This window comes from Rhea pennata, chromosome 14 (assembly GCF_028389875.1).
Source record: "Rhea pennata isolate bPtePen1 chromosome 14, bPtePen1.pri, whole genome shotgun sequence".
NCBI lineage: Eukaryota > Metazoa > Chordata > Aves > Rheiformes > Rheidae > Rhea > Rhea pennata.
In genome coordinates, this window is record NC_084676.1 from 22,159,184 (window position 1) to 22,175,516 (window position 16,333).

At 46.8% G+C, this 16,333-nt stretch overlaps 1 protein-coding gene across 3 annotated transcripts in view; it reads right to left on the bottom strand.

The window, feature by feature from the left end:
* DPYSL3 (dihydropyrimidinase like 3) overlaps nucleotides 1-16,333 on the bottom strand; it is a 50,103-nt gene that overhangs the window by 920 nt on the left and 32,850 nt on the right. For all 3 annotated transcript variants that reach the window (XM_062587639.1, XM_062587640.1, XM_062587641.1), the window contains exons 5-13: nucleotides 15,697-15,758; nucleotides 15,072-15,152; nucleotides 10,969-11,037; nucleotides 7,798-7,918; nucleotides 5,722-5,878; nucleotides 2,495-2,636; nucleotides 1,848-2,018; nucleotides 1,062-1,241; nucleotides 267-429 (exon numbers count right to left, since the gene is read on the bottom strand). In XM_062587639.1, coding sequence (XP_062443623.1) covers nucleotides 267-429; nucleotides 1,062-1,241; nucleotides 1,848-2,018; nucleotides 2,495-2,636; nucleotides 5,722-5,878; nucleotides 7,798-7,918; nucleotides 10,969-11,037; nucleotides 15,072-15,152; nucleotides 15,697-15,758 — 1,146 coding nt within the window. The remainder of the gene's footprint in view (nucleotides 1-266; nucleotides 430-1,061; nucleotides 1,242-1,847; nucleotides 2,019-2,494; nucleotides 2,637-5,721; nucleotides 5,879-7,797; nucleotides 7,919-10,968; nucleotides 11,038-15,071; nucleotides 15,153-15,696; nucleotides 15,759-16,333) is intronic.

Here is a 16,333-nt window from a genome sequence, read left to right on the forward strand (position 1 = left end):
TGCTCTGACGCTGTTCTGGCACCTCCAGGCAAGATGTGGCCAGAATGGCCTGTTACTGGGAGCTGCAAGCAGGGTGGAGGGAGGCCCCAGGCACAGCCTCCACGGAAGGCACGAGGCCTCACCCCACCACACTCTGCTCTCGGGCTCAGCTTGCCCCATGCTGTTCCCCAGCCACCTGCACCCTTAACTCAGGCCCCAGACGCAGGGCTGGGATGACACAGCTGGTGGCTATGCGCTCCTCCAGCCCAGCCCTTCCACACGCTTACCTGACAGGCTGAATCCAGACTGGTGGAGGTTCCTGACAGGGGGAGTCTGCCGTGTGGGGGACCCCCGGGTTGACCCAACAGGGGTCCCCCCTTTGGGGGTGGTGGTCAGGTCAAACACAGGTCCATCATACATGCCTCGTGGCACGGCATGCATCTCGGCCATCTGTGACCAGAGGGAACACAGGATGGTGACGCTTCTCCTCCCTGCAGCAAGCATCCCCACCGCTGCGAGCTGGATCAGGAGCCAGCAGCACCTCAGCTGCCAGAGCCCGCAGCAGAGACACCTTACACTGCCACCCTGTGCCCCTCTGTCCCACACACCAGCAGCCTCCGCACAGCATGGTGCCATGCACACCCCACCGTTCATTTTGTGTGATGCCCCCCCAGTCCCATCTGCAAAGCGTGTACAGGCCCTATGCAACAGACAGCCCCTCAGCAGGGATTTACGCTGCATGAATGGGAAGGGGAGAAGGTCATTTCTTGCCAATCTCCAAGTTTTTAAATTAAGCTCTTCCTTTCAGACTCCTGCAACAGCAGGACAACAACAAGGGAGCTACTGGACAGGCATCATCTGCAGTGTACCCCGTCAAGCTTCCTGCCTCCGATGGTGGCGCACAACACTGAGGGCAGTTTCAGATATCCCAACTGTAAGTCTAAAATACACAGACTTGCAGCACTGATTCCAGGGTCCAGTGAGAAAAGCAGAGAGAAAAACAATCAGCTACCAGGGAAGAGGGTAGTTCAGACAAGCAGTGTTCAGCCCCCTCATTCTGCTGCCACTGGCGAGCTTCTCACCTTCCTCCTGGCCTTGATACGCTTGTAGACATAGTCAGGGAAAGGACTGCTGGGCAGGAAGCGTCCAGTCCCCTGGGTCACATGCAGGTTGCCATCCTCCAACACGATCTTCCCCTGGCATATGACAACCAGCGGGGCCCCACGCAGCTCCATCCCTTCAAAGATGTTGTATTCAGCCACCTGCAGCAGGTGATGATGGTCAGGAGGGATGTGAGCACTGCAGCTCTGACCTAGGAGGCCTGCCCCTCAAGGCTGCTTCGTCCCCATGGCCCTTTGCTGAAGTCACAAGTGCATGGAGAGGAAACTAATAATAGCCTTGCCTGCTCCAGAGCCCTCCTTTAGTTCTCTCCTCCATCATACTACAAGGATGTGCTGACTCAGAGCTCGGTGTCAACAAGGACTCGAACAACAAGAGAGGGCTTACTCTCTTTTTGGACATAAGGATGTATAACATGAATAAAGTATGCTGGCAAAGCAAGGAGACATTTCAGTTTGGAAAAGGAATTCAGAGAAGGAGAAATGTATGTCATTACAACTGCATAAGCCATGTTCAGAAGAGCGACACAGCTGGATGAGAAACCTCCTATGCTCAGACCCTAGGGCTCACAGGCATCCCCCCTTGGATTCACAATTCGCATCACCCAAAGCTTGTACTCAGTCCCTCCTTCTCAGAGCCAGGCCTGTACTGCTGGCAGTGCTCAGCTGCTGATGACAAGGACAACCTTTATACAAAGCTCCTCAGCAACCCCTCCCTCCAGCACTCCCACAGATAAGCAGAGGACTTACAGATTGATGGTTTTTTGCTGTGACAATCTTCACTGCATCAGGATCCCATATAACTAAATCACTGTCTGAGCCCACTGCTATTCTCCCTTTCCGTGGGTACAGGTTGAAGATTTTTGCAGCATTAGTGCTTGTCACCGCCACAAACTGGTTTTCATCCATCTTTCCTGTGGCCTGCTCAGGCACAAAGAGAATGAAGCAGTCTTTGGGTAAGAGAATCACCTCAGGAAGCGCTACGCTCACAGTCAAATACAAGATCTCAACTAGCTTGGCCCAGACCTAGTATGGCTGTTGTTATTACCTTCAGATAGACAGACAGAAAAACTGAGGTATAAAAGGGAAGTGACTTGGTGAAGCAACTTGTCAGGCTAGGGATTGCATCAAGCCAGGGATCTCAGCCACCCTCCCCCCCCCCCACACACACACACCTCCTGCAAGAATCCTGTAGCACATGTATGCTTCACACATCCTGGTTGTTCACTCTGAACCTTTCACACCTCCCTCTCTTGTTCTTGCTTGTTTTGCCTTACAAAGCCAGAAAGAGATGTGCTGGCGGGTGATCAGCTCTGCTAGGGACACGAAAACAGGACTTCCAAGCTGCGTGCCCATCCTGTCCAAACACTGTCCTTTCTCCCTGCTGTGCCTCTTACCACTGCCTTGTCCCAGATGACAGACATCCGTTCCTCTATGCCATTGGTCCCTTCTGGGATTGCTGTGAAGTTGTCTTTTCCAATTGCTTTCTGTGCAGTGCTGAACGTACAATGGGCACTTCCTGAAACCTGGAGGTCACCACTGAAGGGTGGTGGCAACAAAAGCATCATCAGTCATTTTGTTGGTAAAACAGAGACACAAAGGACAAGGATTTCCTCTGTGTGGGAGCAGCCACTAGTTCAATTCTCTATTTACTCTACATCCCTGTTTCTACGCTCCTTCTGTCTGGAGGCTTCCACACAATTTGGCTTCTGTGGTGGATGCATTACCAGAGAGCCTGATACAGAGCACAAGGGTAGGAGAGTTCAGTCCCACTGCACCATCCACACAGGGCACAAAAAACGTGCTGCAGATAGAAGTAAACAGCTGAGCTCTTAGGGAAAATGTCCTGAGGAACTGTATGCCTACAGGAGAATGAGATGGCTTTGTGTCAAGCCACAAAATACCCTTCCATATCAGACTCAGCCATTTGCACTAATTCAAAGGGAAAAAATACTCTAAGTTAGAAAAACTATTTCTGGAAGTTTGTTGGGTTTTCTTGGGAGGGCAGCCTTCCTGTCACATAGGGAAGGATTTTTTTCCTGCCCAAGGACGGTCCTCTAAAGCCAGCCCTTTCATGATATATTGCAAGCTCCTGCATCCCCAAGGGGCAGGCTTAACCTTCCCCTCCTCCAAAGGAAGCCTCTTGTTTCCTGCAAACTGGAAGTGAGGCCCTGAACAGCTCAGCAGCTACAGAGCTGGCAGGGTCTTCACTTTGATGATAGGCCAGAGCATGGCAGGTCAGAGCTCCAGGCAGGTGAGAAGAGATGGCTGCAGGTGCAGGTTTAGGTGGTGCTGAGCCTGAGCTGCACTGTTCATGCTGTTAGCCATCCTGACTACAGAGGCCACCCCGCCCCGGCTCCAGCGCTCTAGGAGGGAGACTCAGCACAGCTGTGCTGTTCTGTCCAGCTGGAGTTCACTGACGGCTCCTCTTAAACACAAGGTGGACACCTGAAGCATGAGCTGCAGTAGGACAAAGAACTGGCAGTGCAGACTAAAAATATAGGCTTAAAAGTGTAGGCTGGCTCAAGTTACAGCCTCTGGCCCAAGCCACAGCATCTCCCCCGCATCAGAGCAAAAGTAAATGTCCCCCACAGCCAGACATAAATCTGCCAGTGCGATTACCCAAATCAGGAGCCCCCCACCCCATCCCCCAAAGCAGCTCTCCAGGGTGCTAAAGAAAGCTTCACTACTACACTTCACAGTAGCTGCCTGTTTAACGCTGTTTATAAAGAATCCCTTCTGCCTGGAAAGACCCACCATAAACTGAGATGCTTTAATCTGTCCTATTCCCCATGGTGACAGCAGAGGGCAGAAACGGGCAGTGCTGGCGACCTCATGGCCAGCAAGGCAAGGAAACCACCTGGCTGCTGCAGGTACTTGAGAGCCAGGAGGACACAGGGCAACTGCAAAGTCATCCTTACTGCATAAAAGAGCCACCAGCTCCCAAATCCACCTGCGATAAGGAAATGACTGTGAGTGTTAGGCTCCCAGACTGGCTGCGCTGGAATACAGAACAACACAGACAGAAAGACCCTGTGCTCTGGGCTGAGAATCAGTCCTAATCCACTGGTAATCTCTATCTTCCTTTAATAATTTCTGCCATATGTCTGACTGACTGTGCAGCCTCAGTCTATGAGAAAACATGCTTCCTAATCTCTACCAGATTTGTCTTGATGCAAGAAAGGCAGCCAGCCTCTCAGCCTTTCCACATGCTGAAGCCTTGCAGAAAATGACCTGGGAAAGGTGGCAGGACAGAGCATAGGACAGACATGTGTGGGCTGCGAGGAATCAGAAATACTCTTCTCTCTCCTTTAGGGGTTGGGGTAAATCTGATACAGAAGTGGAAATGAAGGACTAATAAGCCAGTTCAGGAGCTGGGCTCACTCTCCCCTCCCAGTCCTGAAGATCTGCACCTATTTTATTCTTCCAGATGCAGTGCAGGCCCATGTCGCTCATTCACTACAGCAAAATCCAGGGTGAACTGCATATTCAGACCTTAAGTTCACTAGCACCTCTCATGCCAACCATGACATCCCTGTAGAAATCCAGCAATGCCTCTCCCTCTTGGCACAACCCAGGTTTAGCCTAACTTGTCATTCTGCTAGTACTCCTTTTACTGACTTGCCATCCCTTATTGATCTAGACAGACGTTTTTATAGCATTAGCTCAAAGGTTATTTCCATTTACAACTGTCTCAGTGTCAGATGTTCACTGGTTAACATGGACCAGCTGCCACATGCACAATTCAGCAAGCAAACACAAGGTGAAAGTTTATGATCCACGCACAGCATGAGAATACAGACAGCAATGGACTCTCTTCCTTGCTGCTGAGTGTTCTTCACCAGTGAGAAGATGGAGTGCAACTCTTTGAGAGAAAGGTCAAGTCAAAGTACTGAGGAGATTTTATTACTTGCTCTGAATTCTCAACAGATCCCTTCCCCCCACCTTGCCCTAAGGGTGAAAAAACCTACCATTCCTGTCATGCATGAGCTGTCCTTAAAGGCCTTGTGCACTTTGCAGGCAGTACAACTGCTTACCCATATGGGTGAAAGAAAAATCTGCCTTTTACTCAACACAGTGGTTGCTAGTTAATGCAACCACTAGCAACTCATGCTAGTTAATGGATACCGTTAACCCCCAGATCTTTTTCTGCACAGTTACACCCCAGGCTGTCATTCTTCATCCTGTTTTTGCAGAGAAGCTACTCCAGCTTACAAGCAAACACACAGTTTTCTTGGGAGGGCAGCCTTCCTTTGCACTTGCCTCTGTTTAGCAGCACAGGCCTAATTTGCCAAGATCAGAGTGAACGCTCTGTTATTGATAAATCTGTATTAGCTGGTCTTCAGTTCTTTGTCTTCTTCTGGGCACTTAAATGGTTCGTTAGTGCTTGCCCTAGCATTTTTCCTGTTACTGATGTTTAACTTATGGTACCTCCCCCAACATTTCATCAGGCAGCTCATTAAATAATCTACTGTGAAGTGATGGAGGCTAGATTAATATCTAAGTTACCCAAATGCTCTATGAGCTTTTCCCTCCCTATTCAAGGCCAAAGGTCTGCTCCTTTCTTACTAGCCATATCAGCCATTTGCACATGGGAAATTTTCTGTGCCTGCCAGATACCAACCTGGCCAGGAGAGAGTTGATGTAGTCAGGGGTCGTTGGGTCTGGGCTCAGAGGTGGGGAGGTCACAAATGCCGCAGCCTTGGCCCAGTTCTTGCTCCAGTAGTGTGTCCCATCAGTGCCAAGACTAGCTGTGATTGGCTCGCCAAACACTACATTGCCTGGAAAAGGAGACAAAATGGATCTTGTTTTGGCAGTCTTCAGACTTTCTCCCTTACACGGTTATGAACAGCTCGACATATGCCTAGAGGACCCCCTAAGCCCCTATCAGCCTGCATCATCCGCTTTGATTTTGGGAACTGGAGCAGACAGAAGGGACTCTACAAGGCCCACAGTGGTATCAAGAAGAAGCCCCGTCTACCCACCACAGTATGCACAGGCACCAGGAACTGTCCCAGTCTAGCTATTCAAGGGTATAAAGTCTCTGCTGGCACTGGAAGCCTGGAGGGAGCACAGAGAGGGAAGACAGCCTTAGAGATATCTCCAGCAGATAACACACACACATGAATGATGCCAGCAGCTTGGCCTCCTGCTACTGCAGGTTGTTGTTTCCAGACTTCATATGTCTTTGCAATGGACCTCAGCAGAAAAGCTGCCTGGTCCCCTCTGACCCCTTCTGCAAGGCTGGCTGCACCAGCATCACAGCTCTGTTAGCTAAAGGCACTTCACCTTGGTGACGTTCTGCCCAGCAGTGACACAGCCACATTTCAGAGCTGACACACAGCACAGAAATAACTGGCAGAAGCCAGGTAATTTTAGTAAGAAGTAACAGCTCACAATGGGGGAGGCAGACCCACAATGCTGTCTGACACCTAATCCATACCAAGTCAATGATCGAACCTCTCACAGTGTCTTTCATTGTCATCTCCTTCAATTCCTCCTTCCTTATCCCTTGTAAATATTTAGCAAGTGCATCAGAGTGCTAGCTGGCTCTGCTCTCCCTGATCCTGTTTCTCATTTGAATACTGATTCTTTTCAGGCATATCTTGGAATCCAACTCCAGGGACAGAGCAGGTGAGAGTGCAGCAGCTGGTGACCGAGGACTTTCGGCAGACCAGGGCTCGTCACACTGATAAACTAGGGTGGGGACTACAAAACTGTGCTTTTCTTTCCAAACAGTCTCTGCAGTCTGGGTGCGTGCTTCTGACTGCAATATTTCTGGGATACAGTTATTGTTTAGTCTCATACTTACCAGTTCCATCAAGATCCTCTCTACAAATACATTTTCTACATTTTTTTAGCCCTTTGGTAGAGGTCGTAGATCCTCCGAGTCCATTGAGAAACTCCAGAGTGACAGTGTAGGAGGGTGCAGAGCTCCTTCACGCCTCATCAGGTGAAATCCCAGTCCTGAAGAAGTCCATGCTGGCAAAATGCTCCAGGTGGCTAAGCTAGAACCAGTGTAGCCTCCCATAGGCTCACCTAGCACAATCCACGTTTTTTGTGGGTCAGCATCATCCTACAATCCTGCACATAAGTGTGTCTCACTCTGCATGAGTGTCTGCATGCACATGTGTCTTTCCTACCAGTGAAAGGAGCGAGGGATGTGAGCAGGGCTGCTGCCACTCAAGGTCTTGTGCAGAAAGAACAGTTTCTGTCAGCCTCATTGTTCACTACCTCTTGGGAAGAGAGAGGCAAGCTGAACGTAGGTGCCTATGTGCCTATATGTGTGGGAAGGGAGTCCCTGCGCTCCAGTGCCAGACGGAGCTCCCATCCATCCACAAAAGGCCCCCAGGCACCTCCTCAAGGGCCACCGCATCAAGCAGAAGTTGGGACTATATGCAGCAGCTCAGATCACATGCACATAGATGGGATCAGTATCCTTGCATAGAGAGCCCTTCACAGCCACACGTTTGTGTTACCTGAGGCAACAATAGAAGGTAGCTCCAAGTGGCCTGGTGCAGTGTTCCTTTGCCCCTTCACAAGGGTTAGGTAAATCCCTGAACTACCTGCAACCCCAACAGACTGCTTTCAAGGCACAGTTCTCCATTTGGCAAAAAACAGGAAAACAGGGGGACTACTGAACCCAGCTGTCCAGGATCCCGGGATGACCGCAAGGCTGTGCGCAGCGGCAGCTGTTCACCTTTTTTCCTGGCTTGTGAGATGAGGTCAGCAGCACTTTTGCTCATCACTTTAGTCACATACAGAGGGCAGTTGGTCTGGCTGGCAATAGTGATGGCCCGGAAGACAGCTTCTGCTTCCAGCTGGAAGAGAGAATGGCACACGACTTGCAGAGAAGTGCTAGACTGACAAGGAGGAGTCCCTGCTCATCTCAGCATACCGTGGATCACCAGTGACACCCTGTGCCCTCAACTGTTACCCTTGCCGCATGACTGTCCTTCTCTCAGAGTGTTAAAACCCCCCGTATCTTTACAATATGACAGTATCGTAAAGATACTGTCTATTTGGCTGATCTATATAGTCTTGTTTGCTTCCTTAGGATCCCCTCAATATCCTCACCTGTTGCCCCTTGCAAAACACAAATGCAGAGAAGACCTTTCATTCCAAAGATAGAACAGTTCTCAGTCACACTGCAGGACAGTTCACATGAAGATCAGCAGTTCAAGCTGCAATCTCAGCGGAGGAGCTCATTCTCAGGGCTACTTCACAAGCTAATCAACATTCAGCCTGAAGCTGAACTCTGTAAAGCTCTTTCACAGTTGTCTGTGCAAATGATAACTCATCAGTTCCTGCTTCCACTCAGGCAGCTTTTTAACAGTATTTTTGCACTTGTTATAGCAAGGAATTCCCTAAGGACAAGTTAATCAGGGAGGCTTGAGGGGAAAACTTCAATCTTCCAGGCCTGGCTCAAATCACAGGCTAGAGGAACACGATCCTCTGTAGGAGCAGGTCTGCCAGGTTTGTGCTCTAGCTGTGGCCAGTGCAGGGAGCTGGATCTGCTGTTTTCCACTGCCTGGTTCCAGCTCTGTTCCCTGCTGACCAGATAGGCTGGGAGGACTGTTACCCACACATGACAGCAAGGCTCAGAGATGGTTGCCAGGCCTCTAAAGGGCCTGATGGAGGTTGGTCTGCTCCACCGGACTGTTCCAGTGCCACTGGCCCTTCTGGGGCTCTACTTGTCATAACTGACCCTCGTCCTGTCTGTGGCAGGGGGGCAACAGCTACATCCTGGCAGGCTGTTCATGTCGGGTCTATCTGTCCCGCTGTCTGGCTGCCTGTTCCACAGCCTGTTGTGACAGCCACTCAGTGTTTCACTGTCTCACTTGCTGTTAGAGCAGGGTGCATTTTCAACACATAGGATATCTTTGGACTCTTGCATCAGCCCTTGTTTAGCCTGAGCTCGGCCCCGGAGGTTATCCAAGTGTTTGCTCTGCAGCTTGGCGTAAAGCTTTGGCATGAGAAAGTTCAAAACAGAAGCCTTAAAAAGACAATGTACCGATCAGCTAATTCCCTGCGGACACAGGGGCTGCCAGTTGCAGGGAATGCAGTAAGCGTCTGTGGGCCGTGCAGCTGCTTATGCAAACCTAAACTCTCCCAGAAGCTGGAGAAATAAACCACTGCACCCAGCTACACACATAATCATACATCCTGCTTTGAAACTTCAAGGGGCCTATTTGAGGCAAAGTTCATCAGCCTGGTTAAAAAGAGTTTTTCAACTTAAAAATTGCTTAAAGACTGTTAAAACAGAAATGCAAACTAAAAAATACTTTTACCAGTGCACTTACAAGCTTGCATAGTTGTGCTTCTGTAGCTTAACACGTGGACAGGAGCAAAGCTGGCCACTGCAACCACAAAGAATCCACATTCTGGACAGGCACCATCCTGCACTACCAAATCATCACCGTGACCATACAAGGGTACATCTTTACCCGCATTCCCACCAAGGTCACTTTGGGACAGAGCACCACTCACTGAGCTCTGCAGCCACCCTTCTAATATTTTGCCATCACAAAACCTACAGGCTTTGTGGAGGGTGGTGGTGTCATGGCATGTCAGTGTCATCTAACATTTGCCTAGGTAGAGGGGGTTCTGGAATAGAGACAGTTTATTTTCAAAGGTAACAAGATCTGGATTTGCCTTAACCCACTATATCTAGAGCCTTCTTGTACTGTTCTCAGCTGCTTTATGCTTTAATGACATTTCAAGATCAAACACTCAATAATTCTTTACTGGCTTTGGACAAGAACTGCAGTGCCTGTCTTATGGTAATAGGACAGTTCTCACATTCTGGCACAACCACAGTATCCCATAATTGTGCATTAGCTTGCCAGCTAGTGGCAAAAGGTCTAGAGGCATAAAAAACCATCAGTTTACACACAGAGGGAATCTAGTCAACTATATTTTACATTGAGTCTTTTCTCTGTACAGGAAAATACTTTACTGTCTCATACTTTGAATAGAATAAGCTCTGTATTATACTAGACTACATACATTGTTAGCAGCCATAATAAATTAACAGTACGAGAAGATGATTGTAAGTCAACTGATTAATTTCCAGCAGACCCTGGAGTACAAATCTGTCCCTGTGCTCTCCTACTCAGAGATTTGCTATTGTACCAATTTTCTACTGTTTCCTTCTTTCACATGCTGTGGTAAGTTAAAAACAGTTCTCAGCAGACAGCTATCTCAAGCTGACATTAAAAAAAAAACAAAAAAAACCCAACTAAAATTAGACTCAACTCACATTAATGAGCCAAACAGAAAAATATCTACGGAACTAAAATTAGAAGTAGTCCAATTAGTGTCTTGACAATGATTTGCAACCAGGAAATTCCCTCTCTCCTTCCCTCCCAATCCCTCCACCAATGGCTTTGTCTGTCTGATCTTAAAACACTCTAGTCCTTAAGCAAAGATTAGACAGAATCTCTGCGCTCTGAAAGACATCAATGGTGAATTTTCAGAGGGGCTAACACTCATCACTTGATTCTTCTCAGGTGTCTTACACCAGTGGAATCATCTATACCAAATGAATGCCTGATAACCAGCACTAAATGCTGCTTCACCTATACGGAAATTTTTACTGATTATTTAATCTTCTGAAGATTCGGAAGCCCTTGTCTCTGCTAGGAGACTCAAGCAAAACTGAAAAATGTTCATCTCCAAAGCACTCCTCTCTTTCCTGAGCTGGCGATGAACAAGACAGTATTGCCTTGTACATACTGATAATTTGATACACACATACATGCACGTGCACACACACAGCCTTGTTTGGCCCCATTAAGCTAAGCCCTACTATGACTTTTGGGGGAAGCATTTAAGTGCAACAAGGCTGGAACAGACTTCTGTACCTTACCTCCTCAGGTCTGCTCAGCACATGGCCCTCAGGACCAGTTATTCCCATCTCCAACATCCTGGTTTGCTCCTAGAACATTGAAAGGACAGAGAGATGTTACAAGACTCTGAATCTAGTCACCACACAGAAAAGTAGATCCATCAGCATCGAACACTGCCCCTAGGACTGCCCTCACCTACAACCTGAAGACCCAGCGTGCACCAGTAACTCAGTAATTTATGCTTTCTGAGAGGTCACAGCGTTCAAGGAAAACAAACGGTGAGGATGGGGAAACAGGAGTGCTTGGAGGAATCCTGGACACTGACTAGAAGGTTGTCTATGAAATAAGCACAGAATGGAAGAAAAGGGGTTCAAAACTCCCCAGCTCTATGAACAGCACTTGATACATTTACCACCCCTTTCCTAGGCCCTCCCAGGCTCCTTTTCCAAAATGCAAGTAGTCCAAGTAGAAAATACCAAAAAGAAGAAAAAAAGTAAAAGCTAATAAAACTCAAAAATTCTCCTTCCATGGACACTTCCATGTCCACAACTGCTGTTATTTAATCACTCAGATGTCAGCAAGTGCTAAGTCCTGTCCCATATCAAAATGTATAGATGTTGGGGGTGTGGGACATTGGTTTCCATATTAACAATAACCCAAATATTTTGATGTTATAAATGAGGACCATGGATAGTTTTTCTGTGTATTTGTGTAATGACCTGAATATCCCCCTTCTGCACCCTAGAGGTGTTCTTCTCTCAGGCACTCTCATTACAAAGAGTTCTCTTAGACAGAGATCAAGAGAAATGTGCAGGGGGCCTTCATGGCATATCTGGACATAGGTGCTCAGGAATCTTGCTAGCCCTCACACCCATATCCAAGTGCTGTCACTGGCCTAAGACATGTTTGCTCTTCACCTGCTACCTGACCCTTGATCTACAGAAACAATGGACAGTTACACAACAGGTCAGGAACTCTCCAAGCATTGCCATGAGGTGTAAAGTAGATGCACAGCAACAGTAATAGTAAGCCTGCAAGGAAGATTTTTTAAATGTGCTTTTTCTTGTGTCCTGTACAGTACTGAGCATGTTACTGGCATTAAATAAGGCCATCAGTCTGTGCCAGGATTGTGTAAACCTAGCAATGATAACAAGTGTGCGCACAACTTTTAAAGAGTGTACCGAAGGATGAGATTGCACAGGGTACAACTAGTGTGTGTTGCCTCCTCTGACACTTTCTCTGCTGCAGTACAAATGCTAGGCAAAGGCTTGACAATAGTCTTTTCAAGTCTTTCTTTCCCCACCACAAAACACTCTCCCACCATCTACAGCATGTCAGTGTGTCAGGTCTGGAGTCCTGCTCGTGCCCTATTTGTGTTCTGGCCATGCATAACCTCTCTTTCTCTACAACTTACTCTCCTATGTTGATCGACCTCTGGAGAAACACACTAACTGCAGCACCACAAAGTCAAAGGGACTGAACTTGGGGACAGAAGACAATCCTCAACTCCTCCTCGTAGGAACAGCCACAACATTGATGACTTGAAGCTTCATGCCTGCAGTCTAATCTAACAGTACTCTGAATCCCCACTGGTTTGTAATGTTCTGTTTCAATCAGTCCTGACAAAAGGGAGCAATTTCCAGGGCTGTGAAGTAAATCTAATAGCTTTGGGGTGTCTTGTGGATAGACTGCTGAAATAGAGATAGCCTCTAGCCAAGACCATTCCTTTGATCACTCTTTGTTTTCATGTGAAATGGCCATCAGATTGGGCAGTGGAGCCCTAAAAAGTCCAAAGAAAAAATGATTCTTGTAGTCTGAGAGGATGTTCAAAGACTGACCTCTTAATTCACATTCGCTCACCTCCCAAGAATAGGAAAAGAGACAGAAAGAGTCTATAACAAGGAGTTACAGAGCATAACTGAGCAATGTCTTCCTCAGTCTTAACAAACATTGACGTATTTGGACTTTTCATCCAGCACCAGCTACAGAGTAGACCAACACAACCTTCCCATTTGAACTCTAAACAGCATCTCTTCGTAACAATTCCCTTGCAAATCCAGCTCCATTAACTGACTGCCTGCTTACAGCAGGGAGAAAATTCCTCTCTTACTGCAACACTTTTCAATTACATTTTAACTCTCTGAACCGATTATGTGCAATGCAAAGGCCTTTGTCTCTCTCTCCTGAAAAAGAGCTGCAGTTAGAGTGAACATACCATACTCAATGGACTATTCTGTTCCACTAGGGTAATCACCAGTGCACTCTTCCAGCTTTTCTTACACTGAACTGAGCTGTCTACTAGATTCTGCATGTAGCAAAGAACAAAAATGAGCTTTGTTTTCATTCAGAAGTAAGCAAAATGTCTCTCGCTTATTGCCCAAAAGCTGCAATGAAGTTCTTTGAGCCTCGAAGAAGCTAATACGAAAATACAAGAAGCTCACCCAGATGGAAAATATAAATCTCTTCCTGATAGGGGTTAGAGAAGCTATTGCTGGCAACAACGTGTCTAGCACAAAAACAAACAGCCTCCACACAATGCTGGCACCAAGGAGTCTGTAGATGGAAAAGCTGTTCCCACGCAGGATGAGCCCAGGTCGGCCTCCTTCGGGGCAGCGCAGCACACCTGCAACCGCCTTGTGCCCCGAAGGCGGCCAGCGCTTCGCAGATCAATTCTCTCCTTGTGCCCCTGGCTTTCCTCTCCAGGAATAAAGTGTTCAAAGGCTTCCTGAGAATTCACGTCAGCCCTTCCAAAGAGAAAAGGCCATATACAGCCAAAGGCATCAAATTAGAGCGCAACTGAATCAATTCTCAGTAAGATTAGCTGAGTGTTGCTGAAAACCAGACACTGTGGAGAAGCAATCTAGTATCACCGCCCTGCATGAGAGGCTGGTGCCCAGCACTAGCACAACTCCGCTGCTGTTTGGAGGAAGCAGGAGAAAAGCTGCAGCAGTTCTCAAAGGGCAACAAGGAAACACTAATGACTGGCTGTTGCTGTGCAAACCCACTGTAACCTAGTGGGAAGCAGCATGCAACCCCTGCATCTATCCCAGCTCTCACATACTGCTTTGACACAAGGTGAAGCTCTAGCTGGGTGAAGATGCTTCTCCTCCAGGACACAGAGGTTTCAAGTCTCTTTTCTCACTCGTTTCATTCACAAAGCTGCAAAAACTTTATAAAAACAAACAAATTCCCAAATTACCTTGTGCTTCTTTTAAACTCAGCTATTTTACATTTCCTGACAGAAAAGTTCTGCCTGTTCCAATATGATGCTGCTTAATGAATTTCCTGAAACTTTTTATTTTTAAGTGATAATTTTCAACCAAAATTCAGCCAAAGCTGAATCATAAAAATAACCTCTTTTGTGAGAAGAAAATTCTACAAAGTTGGTTAAAACAAAGAAATAAAAATTAAGGCTAAATTAAGCATTTATTTTCTGATGATGTGTAAGGAGCAACTTGGATAACCTGTTCCACTTTTGGAGTTTCATTTAGGAGGGAAAAAGAGTGGCTGGTATATGGTTTGAGTTCATCTGTAAAAGCCTATCTTTCTAACTCCATAAGAAACTGCCTACTTAAGGAGAATACTATTGCCAATATTATTTCTTCTTTTAAATGTCAGAAATATTTACTTCGATCATCACTTTCATTGTACATTTTTTAAAAAAAAAAAGTTGAAATGTTTGGCTGTATCTGGTATTCCTTTAAATAATTTGTATTTTACCATCTTTAACAAAGAAAATCATAATGTTTGAGATAACAGAAGAATCATATGCTCCAAAATACATGTCCTTTTGATTTCTTTAGGTTGTGTGTTGTGTTCATATGAAATCGGTTCTGATCCCACTGTTCCACAGAAACAAAACATTGAAACACCATGAGCCAGTTTCTCTATGTGGAAATGCAGATCAATGCCCTGAAGAACTGAGCTTAAATGTCTTGCACCGCAATTCCCACCAGAAACTTCACAGCAGAAAACCTTTGTAAATCTAATATCATGTGAAGCAGCTTCAGAGATCATTTTTCAAAAGATGCCAGGCAGTTTTAGTGTCCTTTGTTAATTATTGCATCAAATCTGTCTGCTTGGGCTAGACTTTCAGTCCCTGTATAACCAGAATAGTAATTACCTGTGCAATTATATCTCCATTTTCAGCATGAACTTGAGCTATGGCACCCAGCTCTCCCAGGCAGCTGAATATCTCATACAACTAAAACAGAGACAAGAAAAAATGATTACTACACAGATACATTCCCCTGGCTTGTGCATGACCTTAAAGATCACCACAATCATCTCTCAATAGAAAACTTTGGCAGCTTGCAGGAAGGGGGGAGTGTGGAGAGGAAGAATTCAGCATCAGCCACTCAAAGACCATGCCCTGTAGTCATGCCAGGTGGTGCTTTCAGAAAGCCACTTGCGCCCACTGATACTCTTCATAATCTCAAATCCACCTCTCTGCTTGCCATCTTCAAAGTGGAAGTTCAATCACACTGCTGCATGTGGCTGATAAATTGGACTCACTGCTGTGCAGGAGAGTCCAAGGGCCACATGCCTGAAGAGAGCAAGGATGAAAGGAGCAGTGGCTTCAAGCCTCCTAGAAAAGCTATGTGGACTGAATCTCACCCCAGCTCTCTCTCTATTACGGTTACTCAATATTACCAGTTACTCAGTACCAGTTACGGTTACTCAGTATTACCAGTTCTTCCAGCTACTGCTCTACTAAAACACAACCGAAGTGGTAATGGAGCTCTTACCTCTGTGTTTGACATCTGGTACAAATCCTTGTAGGCCATATAAACCATGAAGGAGTTAACTCCTAAGAGATGAGCAGAGAGAGGAAAACAAGAAGTGAGCAAAGAGTGCTCTCTCTCTCTCTCTCCCCAAATACATCCAAGGCATGTGAGAATTACTCAGACCTAATGGAATGGGAGCCTTTGGCAAGAGCAGGAGGTCAAACAGAAGGTTGTCTGTTTTGGTTTGCTTTCCCCGTTAGTTTATCTTCAGGACACTCACTCTCCATGCAGGATCCCAGCAGATATTCACAAACAAGAGGACGAAATAAAGCAAGACCACTACTTGCTACCAGGCTGCAGCAGTCTCAGCCCTGCATCCCGTAAGGACAGAGGAGAGCCCACAGCGGGTCCCTGTGAGGAAGGAACCACTGACATGGAAGGTTATGAGCAGAAGACACTTGGGACCAGTGGGCTTTTCCCTGGATAAGCATGGTCCCAGATATTTGTACTTTCTTTACTTACAGCTCTCTACACTCTTACACCTCTGTGCTAAAGCTCTGAGCAGGACTTGTGCTCATTACTAATCTTAGCTCTGAGATTTTCTGAAGTATCCACATGTCCAACTTTTCTGAAATTCATTGATAAAATGCCAGTAATT